The following is a 16,838-nucleotide window of genomic DNA, read 5'->3' as shown; positions in this document are numbered from 1 at the left end:
CCATAAACAAGACGAAAAGACAACCCTCAGAATGGGAGAAAATATTTGCAAATGAATCAACGGACAAAGGATTAATCTCCAAAATATATAAACAGCTCATTCAGCTCAATATCAAAGAAACAAACACCCCAATCCAAAAATGGGCAGAAGACCTAAATAGACATTTCTCCAAAGAAGACATACAGACGGCCACGAAGCACATGAAAAGCTGCGCAACATCACTAATTATTAGAGAAATGCAAATCAAAACTACAATAAGGTATCACCTCACTCCTGTTAGAATGGGCATCATCAGAAAATCTACAAACAACAAATGCTGGAGAGGGTGTGGAGAAAAGGGAACCCTCTTGCACTGTTGGTGGGAATGTAAATTGATACAGCCACTATGGAGAACAATATGGAGGTTCCTTAAAAAACTAAAAATAGAATTACCATATGACCCAGCAATCCCACTACTGGGCATATACCCAGAGAAAACCGTAATTCAAAAAGACACATGCACCCGAATGTTCATTGCAGCACTATTTACAATAGCCAGGTCATGGAAGCAACCTAAATGCCCATCAACAGACGAATGGATAAAGAAGATGTGGTACATATATACAATGGAATATTACTCAGCCATAAAAAGGAAAGAAATTGAGTCATTTGTTGAGACGTGGATGGATCTAGAGACTGTCATACAGAGTGAAGTAAGTCAGAAAGAGAAAAACAAATATCATATATTAATGCATGTATGTGGAACCTAGAAAAATGGTACAGATGAGCCAGTTTGCAGGGCAGAAGTTGAGACACAGATGTAGAGAACAAACTTATGGACACCAAGGGGGGAAAGCTGCGGGGGTGGGGGTGAGGATGGTGGTGTGATGAATTGGGCGATTGGAATTGACATGTATACACTGATGTGTATAAAACTGATGACTAATAAGAACCTGCTGTATAAAAAAAAATGTGAAAGATTCTTTAATGGTATGGGAAGATTATTATGATATAGTAAATGAAAAAAATGTTACAAAATGGTATGTACAGTTTAACTTCACCTTTATTAAAAAAATACATAATATGTATATGCAAAAAAAAAATGACCCAAAGGTTAACAATTATGTCTGAGAGTATTCAACATTATGGGTTTTTTGTTTACTTTGTGCTTCTCCTCCTCTCTTCTTCCCCATGATTTTCTATAACATCCTGTCTTATTTTTTACTAAGAAAAAGGAAGAATGATTTAAAAATTCATTAAGATGTTAAGATGTGGAGATACACACACACACACACACACACACACACACACACACACGCACACTGGAATACTACTCAGCCATAAAAAAGAATGGAATTTTGCCATTTGCAGCAATGCAGATGGCCTTGGAGGGTATTATGCTAAGTGAAATAAGTCAGACAAATACTGTATGATACCACTCATATGTGAAATCTAAAAAATAGAATGAACTAGTGAATTTAACAAAAATGCAGACTCAAAACTATAGAGAACTAGTGGTTACCAGTGGGGAAAGGGAAAGGGGGAGGGGCAATATAGGGGGAGGGGATTAAGAGGTACAGACTACTGTGTATGAAGTATGCTACAAGGATATATTGTACAACATGGGGAATATAGCCAATATTATATAATAACTATAAGTGGAGTATAACCTTTAAAAATTGTGAATCACTATATTGCACACGTGTAACATACATAATATTGTATATCAACTATACTTCAGTTTTTTAAAAAGATGTTATTTTTGCCTGTTAGTAAAGGCAAAGATGATTTGAAATGCAATACACAGTATTGGTAAGAATTTGGGGTAAATGAGCATGCACAAAATGTATGCTGCTAATGGTAGTATAAATTGTTACTAATGTCATTGGCACTGGCAACACAAATCAAAAGCCTTAAAAACAGAAGTATTTTCACTTCTAGGGGTTAAGGAAATCATTAGGGATGGATGCAAAAAAATGCATATATAAACTCAAATGTCCATTTTTAGGTTCCTGGTTAAATTAAATTACACCTGTATGAGCAATATATATATTAAAAATCACACTGCAGGATACTTACTGACATAGAGGCCAGTATATTAAAGGCAAAACAGCCAATATTCTGTCCCATATAGTACTGATTTAATATGAAAATGTATGTTTCCTAAAGCTACCGTGAGAAATTACCACAAACTGGATGGCTTATAACAGCTGAAATTTATTCTACCACAGTTCAGGCCAGAAGTCCAAAATCAAGGTGTTGGCAAGGTTGGTTCCTTCTGGAGGCTCTGGAGGAGAATCTGTTCATGCTTCTCTCCTAGCTTCTGGTGGTTGCTGGTAATCCTTGGTGTTCCTTGGCTTGTAGCTGCACAGCACCAATCTCTGCTTATTGCCTCGTGGCCCTATTCCTTGTGTTTCTTATGTCCTCTCCTCTTCTTATAAGGACAACAGTCATTGGATTTAGGGCCCATCCTAATCTAGTATGACTGCATCTTAACTAGTTTTATCTGCCAAGATCCTATTTCCAATTAAGGCCACATTCTGAGGTTCTGGGTTGACATGAATTTTTGTAGGACACTATTCAACCCACTACATGTATATAACATACACATAAAAAGATTGGATAGCTACATGAACAGTATTTCAGGGTGGGTTTATGGATGATTTAAATATTTTTTTGTTTTTCTGCATTTTAAAATAAATAGCTTACTGTACTGAAGCTGCATCTATGTAGAGATTAAGTTCTAGATTTATTGAATGAGGTGAACATTACTTGTAGTCAAAAATTACTCTCCCCCCAAACCACTTTTTCCCCTCCTACAGCTCAAAATATACAGAATACATTATTTTATACATAGTGTATCTTCTCTCAAAAACATCCAACATAGCCAATTCTTCCTCCAGCACTGGAACATATTACTGATCCTCTGCGTGAGCACCAGATGAAGCTGTTGACTTGTGTTTACTATATTTTACAAAAAAGAAAGGTTTTCTAAAGCATGGCAGTACAGCTGAATGTGTTCAAGTTAAATGAGGGGTGATGAGACTCCACTGCTCTACTTTTGTTGTTTGCGGAAAAACAAATTTCTTTCTTATTTATAAAAAAACACTGCAAACAATAGTGATGAATTAGGAAAGACTCTAAGACCAAGGGAAAAAATAATTACTGATCTTCAAAATGGACTTAAGAGGTTAGGTATATCTCTGAGTCTTTCTGGATTTTTAAAGGTCCAGGGGAAGAAAACTTCAGGAAATAATAATATTGTGGATATAATTATAGCCAACTTCTGTCTCTTAAAAATTCTTCCACTTTCCTTTTAAAGATTTATGACTATGGTTTCTTTCATAACTGGAATAAGATAAATTATATATAAAAATAAAAAAAACATTGTCATGTACAGAGGCTGACATCATGGGTAGTCAAAGAATATGTTTAATAAAAAATAATTAAACTTCCATTTGCTCTATAGAACATCATAGAAAGTAATTTAATAAATTACAAATGACTTTTTAAGACGTTTGCTCAACTACAGAAAGCAAATTCAGACTACACAAAACACAACTGGTAAATATTGCAAATGTCCAAAAGAAAAATTGGACTAAGACTTGAATCATGAAACCTGAAACAAGGGCTATAAATACAAGGCAATAACAGCTATAATTCTTTTAGTAACTACCAACACATACTTGGATATCCTTTCAACTGCAACTTTAGTATTATGTAATTCTACTGATTTCTTTTCTTATAACCCTTAACTTTACACAACCATGTTTGCATGTTTTTTTTAAGCTGATAGCTGGACAACTTTTCCCCAATCAGTACTAGATAGAAGTGTCTTGAAACCCAAGAGAATGTTTAAAGTTAATACTAGCCTTAATGCTTTGAAAACTGCAACTGCCTTATTACATAGAAAGAGAATCACTAAGATGTTAACCAAATTCATTTGATCATAATTAGGAAAATACTTTATCTCATAAATTTGATATAAATTAGATTTTAGTGACAAGATCTAGGGCTTTTTTCCCCTTTATTTTAAATTGGAGACAGAAAAGAATGAAGATCATGTGGGTATAACTAGGGGGAGAGAAGGGAAATGTGGATGGTGCTGAAATACTTCACCGGCAAACTAAGTTAACTGTGTTTGAAAAACTTTGGCTATCTCATAGGTGTATTCTAGTTAAACAAAGGTGCAGTACTGCAAAGGGAAGATACTAAATACGTAATATATCATTTTCATGATGAAGAATTACTACCCACTTCTCCTGGAAGGGCATTATAGTGACTATTGCTAAGACATTGCATAAAGGACTATCAATTCAAAGTACTATTTCGGGAAAATACAAAAATCAATACAATCCCAGTGGAACTTATATAATTTTGTAAATACATATAACACTGTCTCTCTAATAAGGGGTTAGTTATTCTACATACAGAAACATAATTTACTGGTAAAGGTCTTGGAAAATCCAATATAATTGCTTAATTCATGACAAAGCAATAGAGTTCTATCAAAACATACTAAAAGTTATTTTTTCTCTGGGAGAGAAGTGGGGTACTTTTCCCCTCGCAAACTTTATCACTGACTTATTTAAGTACCAGAAAAACGCCAACACTTATCTCTCCTTAGGATGTAAATGATATTTTATTTCCAATTCAGTTCTAATTGTTTTAAAAGTATATGAAGGTGAACCTGGACCTCTACCTTGTCAGAATAATAGCAGCTTTAGCAGGAGAAATTGTATCACAAATCAAACATCAGACAAATTTTACATGGTAAAGGGTTCTAAGAAATTGATCAGAAGCCTTGGGCTTCATTTTTTGTGGTTCATAGGAGTAACGTATATTTTTTTGAGATTATTCAAAGTGCATTTTCAAAATGGGCAACTCAGTATATTTAATATAAACTGATAACCCAACACTGATTCTGGGCAACATTTAGTCTGCTTATACCTAGAAACTCAAAATGAATTGAGATTATCTGCATATTACTTTACCCTATTATCTGTTAATTCCGGAATATTTCCATGACGTAAAACACAAATAGAAATCTACACAAATAAAGCAAACAAACAATTTCTTTTACATGAAGTATGCTGTGTTGAAAGTTCTTTTCAGTGGCATTTCATGAGTTTGCCTTTTCTGAACCCTGGAAACAGACATTACTCATCTGAGACAATTATTTCTAATAGGAGGCCAAACTTTGAAGAGCTGAAACTAAATATGTCTAGAGGGTGCCAAAGTTACATGACACAGGATTATTTCATGACTTAATTTTACTGATTTTAAGAGTTAAGCTCAGCAAAAAGCAAGTCATATTTCTTGCCAGATTAACATGATATATAGGATGTGTTTAAAAAACCCCTGAAAACAAGTATAGAATTAGAAACGAATGTAAACTTCCTAAACTAACTCAGCTGAGGTAACAGGTAGCCAGTTAAATTGGCTGATTGGGAAACTTATTTCTTCTTTAAAACACACTTGTACCTGAATTGGAAATATCAGCAGTGCATCACAACACTAGAGCATTTTCATGTAATTAAAGCAATGGATGGTGATGTAGATTCTACAGCTTTCATGACATTCATTAGCTGCCCAAATTATTGCTGAGTTTTGATCTGTAAATTATAGGTGTCAAGGAGGCTGTAAAACTATATTCAAATTAAATCAGTAATATGCATAAAGTATTCTGTGTTCACTGCAAATATATTAAATATACAACTCTTATTGAGCATAATTTTCATAAAATTAACCCCCAACAAAATTATAATGCCTTTTGTTGTAATTTTACACCTTTATGTATTTGATAGTACATACGAGTTCAGAAACTTATGAATCTTAAGAAATATTACATGCAAAACGTCTCTGAAAGCAGTTTGCACTTCTAAACAAATAACTGAAATGTTCAGTCAGTAAGTTATTGATGCACTCAACACTGGGGTATTTACAATTAATAATTAAAGAAAAAAAAATCCAAAATCAGTTCATAATTTAAGTGCAGTCTGGGAATCAGTCTTCATTACTAGAATCTGAATCCTCGGATGACGATGGTGTACTATCAGATCCAGATGAAGCATCGGCTTTCTCTGAACCCTCATCTGTGCTGTTTTCATTGAGAGGACTCGGTTCAGTTCCCCCTTTGTCTTCCTGATCTCTAACTCTGGAATCTTCTTCCTTTACTTCTACAGACTTAGACGAGCCTAAGTCACTGTTTTTATTTTTCTGTACATCAAAAGTATTGGACTGGGACAAAGTTGGAATATGAAGATTAAGGCCTGGAGTGAGAAGCATCCCTGGATAAAGTATATTAGATAGTAATAGTGGGTTAAGAGCTAACGGGTTGGCAGCTGCAGCTGTACTTAATGCAGCAGTAGAGGATGTTGAAGGAGAACTCGACACAGAGTTTTCACCACTATTCTCTGAATTTTGGCTCTCTGTCCTTTCTTTTTTTCCTTCTAGCTCCTTAGAGTCATTTCCCTTTTTTTCTTCTGTTCCAGATTCTGTAGGCTTTGTCAGGAGTCCTCCCATGCCCAAAAGATTTGGCAATCCAGTCATTCCTGACAGCAGCATGGGGAACATGGCAGCCACGTTTTTAGCTTCTCCTCCAGAAGAAAGGCCAGCAGGCATTCCCATCAGCCCTGCGGTTACTTGCAGTGACTGCAAGTTCTGTAGGTTTTGTTGTAAGGCCTGAAGAGTTGTGAGGTCCACACCTGGAAGTAATCCATTGGCTAATAAAGGATTGCCTGAAATACTGGTGGCAGTGGCAGCTGCTGCTGCCGCAGTGGCCTTTGCAATTCCACTTTTAGGCCGTCTCCCTCGCCTGCTTACTTCCTCTCTCACAACGGGACCAGTGAGAATACGTTCATACATACTTTCTGGAAGAAATCCCTAAAAAAAAAATCCATCAATAATAACCATTTTCAAATAAAATCAATAGCTATTAGTTTGTGATACAAATAAGCTATTAAAAATAGGTAATCATTCATAAACTTATTCTGTATTGATATAACATAACCAATTATGAGAGAGATAACCCAATCTCATCTTAGTATAAGCAGTGGCTTGAAACAGCTCTTCCTCTCATTTTATCTTAAGGGGGCAGAAAGAGGTCTCTGGCCCTCTTTTATACTGTGCGGCATAAGTTAGTAGAATAGTTCTGGGAAACAGAAGGTCCAAAGAAATTTTTTCATGAGGGTTATGACTGCCATGCCCTTACATTTTCCACATCACCAACTGCTCTAGAAGACTAAAGAAGTGCCCCTCTTCTAATCTGGAAGAACAGTAAGGGAAGGACAGAAGAAGTAAGTAAAGATGAAAACGAGGTGCTTCCTATGACTCTTTCCTGACTATCACTTTGGGAGTAAAGGAGACAGAGCCAAGCTGAAAAAGATAATCAACCGGGGGAAAAAAAATCACTTGGCTCACAACAGCAGTAGCACCTGCAGACTGGGAAGCACCAAGTCCAGGGCAATGGAGGGCAACCTATGCTACTTTCTTGAAATTCTCCCATGATTTTCTCGGGCTCAAAACTCCTAGAAGTAAAAAACAAACAAATGAACCAAAATTCCTAAAAGTTTTAGGAGTTTAGAACCACTAGACCAGCACTGTCCGATAGAAATAATGTAAGCCACATATGTAATTTAAAATTTTCTAGTAGCCACAATAAAAGGTAAAACAGAATTACGTGACACAAGTTTTAACAATATAGTCTATTTAACATAATAAAAACATTGTCATCTCGATATGTAATCTATGAATATTATTGAGATATTTTATATTCGTTTTTCCAAACTAAGGCTTCAAAATCCAAAAACAGTGCTTCACACTTACAACACCTCCTACTTCAGACTAGCCACATTCCAAGTGCTCAATAGCCACATGTGCCTGGTGGCTACCATTTGTGACACTGTAGCTCTAGACAGTGGTTTAAAAGACTCTCATGGGACTATTTTTAAATTTTGTTTTGAACTGATCAACTTATTTGTTCTCTTTACAAAAGCATTAGGGTTCACTACAGAAAACACGACAACAAAAAAATACAAAGAAAAGTATCATTCATAGTTTCACTGTTCAGAGATAACCACTGCTAACATTTCAGGATGTGTGCTTCCATCTTCCCCTTGTGCATACAAACAGATTTTACAATTCTCTTCACCTCTTTTCTAAAATAAAAAAAAAAAAAATAGAATCATACTGAACATAGGTTTACTGCCTGTCTTTTTCATTCAGACACCTGTAGACATAATAGCTATTATTTATTCAGCACTTACCACATGGTTAGGCTTTGATACTGCAAGAGCTTAACTACTACCCCATTTAACAATACTGTGAACTTTTTCTCCCTTGTCATTAGATGTTCTTTTAAGATATAATTTTTAAAATAGTTGCAGTTTTTCAATATATTGATGGACCATTGGTATATTCCCAATTTTTATTACTGTATTATGATGAATAACCTTACATATATATATCTTTCCCCATCTTTGTTTTCTTAATATGCCTTTTAATCAATCAATCAATTAATTAATTAGGCCACGCTGCACAGCATGTGGGATCTTAATTTCCCAACCAGGGATCGAACCCATGCCCCCTGCAGTGGAAGCGCAGAGTTCTAACCACTGGACCGCCAGAGAATCCCGCCCCCCCCACCCAATATCTTGGACTATTCGTTGTGGCATTGCTCAAATAGTACCTTAGAGATTAAAACAAACACAAATCAGTATATATTGATTCTGCATTCTAACTCAACAGCATCTGAGAAATCTGTAACATATTCTGCAAAACAAAAATTATGAACTAAAAACTATCTTCACATGTTCTTGGAATATTTTGTTAATTTTTAAAAATAAATTTATTTATTTTTTATTTTATTTATTTATTTATTTATGGCTGTGTTGGGTCTTCGCTGCTGCGCGTGGGCTTCTCACTGTCATGGCTTCCCTTGTTGCAGAACATCAGCTCTAGGCGTGAGGGCTTCAGTAGTTGTGGCACACGGGCTCAGTAGTTGTGGCTCACGGGCTCTAGAGCACAGGCTCAGTAGTTGTGGTGCACAGGCTTAGCTGCTCCGCAGCATGTGGGATCTTCCTGGGCCAGGGATCGAACCTGTGTCCCTTGCATTGGCAGGCGGATTCCTAACCACTGCGCCACCAGGGAAGTCCTATTTTGTTAATTCTTAACTTAAAATTTAATCTAAGTTATCATTAAATGGCATCTAATTTTAAAAATGATGTCTGAATTAGTATTTATGAAATACTCACAGACTGCTTAACAACATCTCCCCATTCAGGAGCTACTCCATATTCTGTATTTTCTTTCAGGAACCGACACAAATCTTTCAGAGGGGGAGCAAAGGCACCTCCAACCTATAAATGAAAAACAGATTGTTAGACACTTAAAAGCACTATTAAATATGAAGACATTTCTTGCTTTTATTCTGTGCTGTACAGTTTATTTCTTTAAAACAGATGTATTCTTTGAACCACTTTTGACAATCTTTATTACATTAAAAAGAACTACCACAGTCCACAAGAACTATTAATATACTATATAAACATGTGCTAATGTAAATTTTAAATGTTTTTTTTCTTTTAAATTAATTAATTAATTAATTATGGCTGCATTGGGTCTTCGTTGCTGCAGGCAGGCTTTCTCTAGTTGCAGCGAGTGGGGGCTACTCTTCGTTGCGGTGCGCAGGCTTCTTACTGTGGTGGCTTCTCTTATTGCGGAGCACGGGCTCTAGGTGTGCGGGCTTCAGTAGTTGTGGCACGCGGGCTCAGTTGTTGTGGCTCGTGGGCTCTAGAGCGCAGGCTCAGTAGTTGTGGTACATGGGCTTCGTTGCTCTGCAGCATGTGGGATCTTCCCGGACCAGAGATCGAACCTGTGTCCCCTGCATTGGTAGGCGGATTCTTAACCACTGTGCCACCAGGGAAGTCCCTTAAATGTTTTGAGTTACTGGAACAGTAAAATAAATAACTACCGTTTACTGTGAAATTACTATGCTGGGTAGGCAGTGTAGCCTAGTTAAGAGTATACCCTTCGGAGTCAGACTTACCACTTACATGAACTAGGGCAAATCAGTAAATCTCTTTGAATCTCAGTTTTCTGATCTGCAAAATGGAGATAACAACAACACCTCCCTCATAGGGTTTTATGAAGATGAGATAATTCAAGTGCCTCAGCAAAGGTTCTGGCACATAATAAATATAAGCTATTATTATTATTATTATATTGCCAACTATTGTGCTAAGGACTTTAAAGTACATAATTTATTTTAGTACTCACTACATCCATTTGAGAATGTATTATTTCTATTTTTCAAATGAAGGAACGAAGCCTCAGAGAAGTTATACAAGTTGCCTAAAGCTAGCTAGTAAATGTCAGGATCAGCTTTCAAACTCAGCTCTCAAAAACCCATGCACTTATCTATTATGTAAACTGATACCCTAAAAGTATAAAAATATACATATCCCTTTAAATGTTTAAATGATTTGAACCTACCAATTTAATGTTCCTTTGGAGTCTAAAGATACTTCTTGAATAATTCCTTTTTCTACACCTTTTTGAATGAATACATACTGTATCTTGTTAGGATATAGACAGGGTTTAATATGGCCAGTTATAATACCTATAGGTATTCTTATCTAGTATTTCCTATAGTCTTTACTTAGCCTCTCAAGTTTCTGTTGCCATCTCCTTTTTATTATGACCTTCATTAAGCTCCAATTTAAACTGGAGGCCCTCTGTATGGTTTATGGGGATTCAGGAGGTGGATCTCTTCCTTAGTAACTGATCAATCCATAAGTCTGTACTCTAGAAACTCAGAACAATAAAGAAATCTACAAACTAAAGGAAATGAACAGGACTTTTATCTGGTTACAACAATGAAAAATAAAATTTAGGGTGTTTAATGTTAAACCTAACAAGTAAAAATTTTAAAAAATGGTTCCATTTCCTTAAAACGGGCTAAGAGAAATTTATTCATATCTAGAAATGCTAATTTCATTATAAGATGAAGTGCAAAGATTTGTAACACAATCTATGCAAGCATAAAATTAAGGAAAATGCAACTAAAATGTCATCTTGTTCTTCCCCTAATACATCTATGACATCACTTTAAAGCACTAACAAAAGCTGAATAAGCTATCTCTACAAAATTGGAGAAAAATCAATATGAATTTTAATGAGTTAGGGCATACGATAATATTAAGACAATTGTTATTTTAAAAGTGGTTTTCTTCCAATTTCAATATTTCTTCTGAGAAAGTCAAATGATTTCATGCATTTTTATACTAGCAGTGAGGTCATTTAACAGAGAGCAAGACAGAACTAGGGAATTAATGTGACCTATGTAGGGTAATTTAATTTGTGAGTGAAGGAACTCAAGGAGAAATTTGCTGTTCTTACTCTGAGGCCATTTCTTCTTTCTTACTTATTTTGTTGCTTGCTCATCAGAATAGAAAACAATAAAAATGTCAAAGCTGTGAACTTACAAAAGGGTGCCACAAGTGTTCTATCATTTACTATAGGAGGTAAAAGAGACATATACCAATCCAAACATAAAACAGACACAATTTGGGGAAACAAATGTTGAGCCACATTTGGTTCAGAAATAGACTCTGGAAAAACCTGACTCTTACCATTCATGAATCAATAAAGCAAGAAGGTAAACACAGGGGTACTATTAGTGTATAAGGTACCTTTGTTTAAGACATTTTATTTTCATCTATCAGAAAATTATGTAACATGCCCATTTTGATAGAACGAGACACTTAACAGCCAAATGATGGAAAATCACGTGATAAATATATAAATCTATAATGGCCATGATGAGAATAGTGTCCCCTTTCAACAGAGTTTCTCGACTTCTGCACTACAGACATTTTGGACTGGTGTTGTAGGGGTTGTCCCCTGTGCTGCAGGAGGTGTAGCGGCATTCCGGGCCTCTACCCACTAGATGCCACTAGCATCCTTCCCCTGCTCACCACCTCCCCAACACCCACCTCCTTACTCCAAAGTTGCGACTACCAAAGATGTCTCCAGACGTTGCTAAATGTCCCCTGAAGGACAAAGTTGCCCCCTTTTGAGAACCACTGACTTAGATGTAGTGCTCTTGCTCAGGGCCACTGCTTAGGCACAGATAGTGTAAACTAACTTGCTTATTTCATTCAACAGCTTAGACAAAGACGTGAGATTTGAAATTGGACTGCATAAAATTGTAGTCCATGTCTTTTCCCGCAAATCTGCTAGATTTAACCCAACCAGGTCTGTTAGAAAATACTGCATAACGAAATAGTGTTCTAGAGATCTCTTAAGCAGTGAATCAACATGAAAAATTAACAACAAATACATAAATACCTTTCTGGCATTTCTTCTGTTAATCAGCTGAACACGTTCTTCTCCAGTGAGACTATTCACATCTAGTTTATTGGGGTTTCTGCAACGATGTCTTTTTTGCTTGGGTCTCCCCTCATGGAGCTGCATTCTCTAAAATATATGGACAAAGGAATGGCTTGAAAATCTTTAACTGTGCAACTAGTACAAATAAGCTGATCCAAGAAATTTAGTCATATAAAATTGAAGATATGTTATCTATAAGATATATTAATACAGTTGACCCTTGAACAGCATGGGTGTGAACTGTGCAGGCCCACTCATATGTGGATTTTCTTCAGTAAGTATGTACTACAGGACTACACGATCCATGGTTGACTGCACCCAGGGATGTGGAACTGAGGACACAGAGGGCTAACTGTAAAGTCATACTCAAATTTTTGGCTGTGGGGGTGGCATGCATCAGTACTTCTGACCCCCATACTGTCCAAGGGTCAACTGTTTATATTATATATTGAAGATTTATATTATATCTTATATATATTCTATCACATATCTTCAATATATCATATTAAAGAATTTACCCCATAGCTATACGATAAAAATATTTAAGGTTTAAATATTTTTATATTTATTAATAAAAATGCTGAATAAGACAATGTTACATGAACCTTTTCCTCAAATTATATATTTAAACAGTTATTAATAATGATCAGTATTATCTTCTATATGGAAGTATGCTCCTGAAATGAGGACATTGCTAGTTCTTTCCTTAAATGCCCTCAAAGATCACTGTATTTCTAGAGTGTTACTTGAAGGAGTTATCAATAATGCTGGAAGAGCCTCCTCTTTACATTTTCTCCTGATGAATTTCACCTGAAACATCAGCTTTTCTCAGTGCTCTGAAACCATTTATATGTGTACTACTGGCTTTCATTTCTCTTCATCTCACTAATAAACTTTATCTCTTTTTACATAATCCTCACAATACTCAAAGATACTATTCTTTTTTTAAAAAATGTATTCATTTATTTTGGCTGCTCTGGGTTTTCGTTGAGGCGTGCAGACTCTAGAGTGCGCGGGCAGGCTGTACAGCATGTGGGCTCAGTAGTTGCGGTGCGCAGGCTCTCTAGTTGCGGTATGAGGGATTTTAGTTCCCCAACCAGGTATCAAACGCGGGCCCCCCTGCGTTGGGAGCACAGAGTCTCCACCACTCGACCACCAGGGAAGTCCCCCAAAGATATTATTCTTATTCTACAAATGGGAATCAAGGTCATGCAGCTAGCAGGTGGCAATAGGTGGCAATAAAAACTCTTTCCACCAAACCATGCTGCTCACCTCTGTTAACAACTGTTAACAAAGTAGGGCTTGATGTCTGCAGTCATTTCTAAACAATTAGAAATTCCAACAGACTAAAACTCAAACTCTTCAGCATGGCATACCAGTCCCATCACAGCCTGGTCTGAATTCACCTCTTCTATCCAATTACTATTACCCCACTCATTCCCTCACATACTCTGGAATATCAGACTAGTCACTGTTTTATGACTATATCCTTTTTAGACTCTCTTCATAATTGTTCTATAATGCCTAGAGTATCCTCCTCTTATCCTGCCTAGAATAAGGAGGCGTTTGGCCAGTATTAACCTGGTCAAACGCCTACTTATTCTTTTAGAATATCATCCACCAGTCATATGTCAGCTCTATTTTCTCTCTTTTCCCAGACACTTCGCCTGGGCAGAGTAATTATTCTTTTATCAGTTTCCATGGCAGTTTATACATACCACTGGTATAGTACATATACCACGTTATGATCAATTTGTTGTAGAGATACCACAGCAAAGTGTGAGATCCAAGACACCATTAATGTAAAGTGCCCTTGGGAAATCATACCAGTCGTTATCTTGTATTCTGTACTCCAACAAATGCTACTTATAACAATGTTTTAAAATCTTAATAATAAAGTTATGTAAAAAATTAGGGCATGGGGCTTCCCTGGTGGCGCAGTGGTTGAGAATCTGCCTGCTAATGCAGGGGACATGGGTTCGAGCCCTGGTCTGGGAAGATCCCACATGCCGCGGAGCAACTGGGCCCGTGAGCCACAACTACTGAGCCTGCGCGTTTGGAGCCTGTGCTCCGCAACAAGAGAGGCCCGCGCACCGCGATGAAGAGTGGCCCCTGCTTGCCGCAACTAGAGAAAGCCCTCGCACAGAAACGAAGACCCAAAACAGCCATAAATAAATAAAATTTTTTTTTTTTAAAAAAAGCAAGATCAAGACACAAAGCTCTAAAAAAAAAAAAAAAATTAGGACAAAATGTTTATTTGCAGTGAAAATGATGAACTGCTATAAGTTAAAAAAAAAAAGTAATAAAGATTCCTTTGCAGTGGTAAGAGAAGGGTATGACAATCTTCAGAGACTAGAGTATAACTGCCACGAGGGCAAGAACTTTATATTGTTCACTGTTTTATCCTAAATCCCTTTAAATAGTAACTAGCACATAATAGTTGCCCGATAAAAATTTACTGACTGAATAAATGAATGTTGTTTTCTAACATGTTAATAAGTATATGGTTAAACTAACAATTCTCATTATTTTTAGAATTGCAATACTCATTTTATGACTGCTCACCTTACTGACAACCCTTCCCCTCATAATTACAAGAGTTTTATTTGGCTTTTTTTTTTTAAATCGAAAGAATTAAGTGAAAGTTTATTTGAGAATTTGTGGCATCTTTTGAAAAAATTAGGGATATGAAAGGCATTCAAAAGCCAAGACTGAGGCTCCCTATTTTAGACTACCAGGTTACCTCTTGGGGACAATAATAGCAATGTAAAGTATTAAACTAAATATATATTACAGATACAAGTATATAAAAATATGTATTATAGATACAGTCACATTCTAGGGACTGGAGCTTTTGTGGTTCTTTCGCATGAAAAAATAAGGTAATGAATTTTTTTCTGTTAATAAAATAACAATCACTTTACCTTTATATAGCACTTTTAAGTCTCCAAAAGACTTTCATTTAAAATTTTTTACATCATTGACTCAGTAAATATTTACAAGGAGCTAGATACCATCCTCTGTATCAGGAATTATGTGCTAAGTCCTGGGGATACAAGGTGAATAAGATAGCCCTTAAGAAGTTCATGGGGTAGGGGACGACTTCAATGGGTTATCCAATTAATCTTCATAATGGAAGCAGACAGAACAAGCCCACTAACTTCACTGTACAGAGGATATGCCATTACTCTTTTACCTTATAAAATATATAGAAACATCAAGGGAGACTGATACAAAATTTGGTACATCAGCATCTGACAGTAAAGCATTACAAACTTAAATAATAGATTTCTATGAGTAAGAAAACCATATGCCCATAAGATAGTGAGTAGCAAGTATTTCAGAGGATAAGAAAAAAGCAAATGAATATATCTGCTCTCATCTTTGACTAATATAAACCATGCATCTGAAGAGAACCAGAAGCTGTATTCTTATGAGATCTTAAGTGTAGTAGTTTGGACAGTGGATTTAAGACTTAATAGCTGCGTGGCCTTGCACTATTTACTGGGTTGGCCAAAAGGTTCATTTGGTGTTTTCCATAAGATGGCTCTAGTAGCACTTAGTTGTCTTTAACTTCACTCAAAACAATTTTGTTAGATTGTATTGTGACAGCTGTCATATCAGGGTGCATTTAAAAAAAACATCAATATTGGTGAATTTTTGCGTAGCCAGTTTAATACTGAAGGTGGAAGAAAAAAAGCAACATTTTCGGCATATTAAGCTTTATTATTTCAAGAAAGGTAAAAACACAACTGAAACACAAAAAAAGATTTGTGCAGTATATGGAGAAAGGGCTGCGACTGATCGATCGAACGTGTCAAAAGTGGTTTTTTGTGTTTTTTTTAAAAATATGCTTGGAGAGCTTACATTCAGACTTTAGTATTTTTTTTTAAAAGGAATTCCTTTTTATTATTTATTTATTTATTTATTTATTTTTGGCTGTGTTGGGTCTTCGTTTCTGTGCAAGGGCTTTCCCTAGTTGCGGCAAGTGGGGGCCACTCTTCATCGTGGTGCGCGGGCCTCTCACTGTCGCGGCCTCTCTTGCCGTGGAGCACAAGCTCCAGACGCGCAGGCTCAGTAGTTGTGGCTCACAGTCCTAGTTGCTCCGCGGCATGTGGGATCTTCCCAGACCAGGGCTCGAACCCGTGTCCCCTGCATTGGCAGGCAGATTCTCAACCACTGCGCCACCAGGGAAGCCCTCAAAAGTAGTTTGCAAGGTTTCGTGCTAGAGATTTCTCGCTGGATGGTGCTCCATGGTCGGGTAGACCAGTTGAAATTGATAGTGATCAAACTGAGACATAACTGAGAACAATCAACATTATACCACGCGGGAGACAGCGGGCATACTCAAAATATCCAAATCAAGCGTTGAAAATCATTTGCACCAGCTTGGTTATGTGAATCGCTTTGATGTTTGGGTTCCATGTAAGTTAAGCGGAAAAAACCCTTCTTGATCGTATTTCTGC

The 16,838-nt window shown here is 36.5% G+C and overlaps 1 protein-coding gene across 18 annotated transcripts in view; it reads right to left on the bottom strand.

Moving 5' to 3' along the window:
- Positions 1–3,393: 3,393 nt before the first annotated feature.
- CHD9 (chromodomain helicase DNA binding protein 9) overlaps positions 3,394–16,838 on the bottom strand; it is a 244,116-nt gene continuing 230,671 nt past the window's right edge. For all 18 annotated transcript variants that reach the window (XM_082438894.1, XM_082438891.1, XM_082438893.1 and 15 more), the window contains 3 exons: positions 12,331–12,459; positions 9,234–9,338; positions 3,394–6,864 (listed from right to left, as the gene is read on the bottom strand). In XM_082438894.1, the coding sequence (XP_082295020.1) occupies positions 5,986–6,864; positions 9,234–9,338; positions 12,331–12,459 (1,113 nt within the window). In that variant the 3' untranslated portion in view covers positions 3,394–5,985. The remainder of the gene's footprint in view (positions 6,865–9,233; positions 9,339–12,330; positions 12,460–16,838) is intronic.

The sequence above is a fragment of the Balaenoptera physalus genome (assembly GCF_965194825.1).
Source record: "Balaenoptera physalus genome assembly, chromosome: 19".
NCBI lineage: Eukaryota > Metazoa > Chordata > Mammalia > Artiodactyla > Balaenopteridae > Balaenoptera > Balaenoptera physalus.
This window is presented reverse-complemented; position numbering and strand designations above follow the sequence as displayed.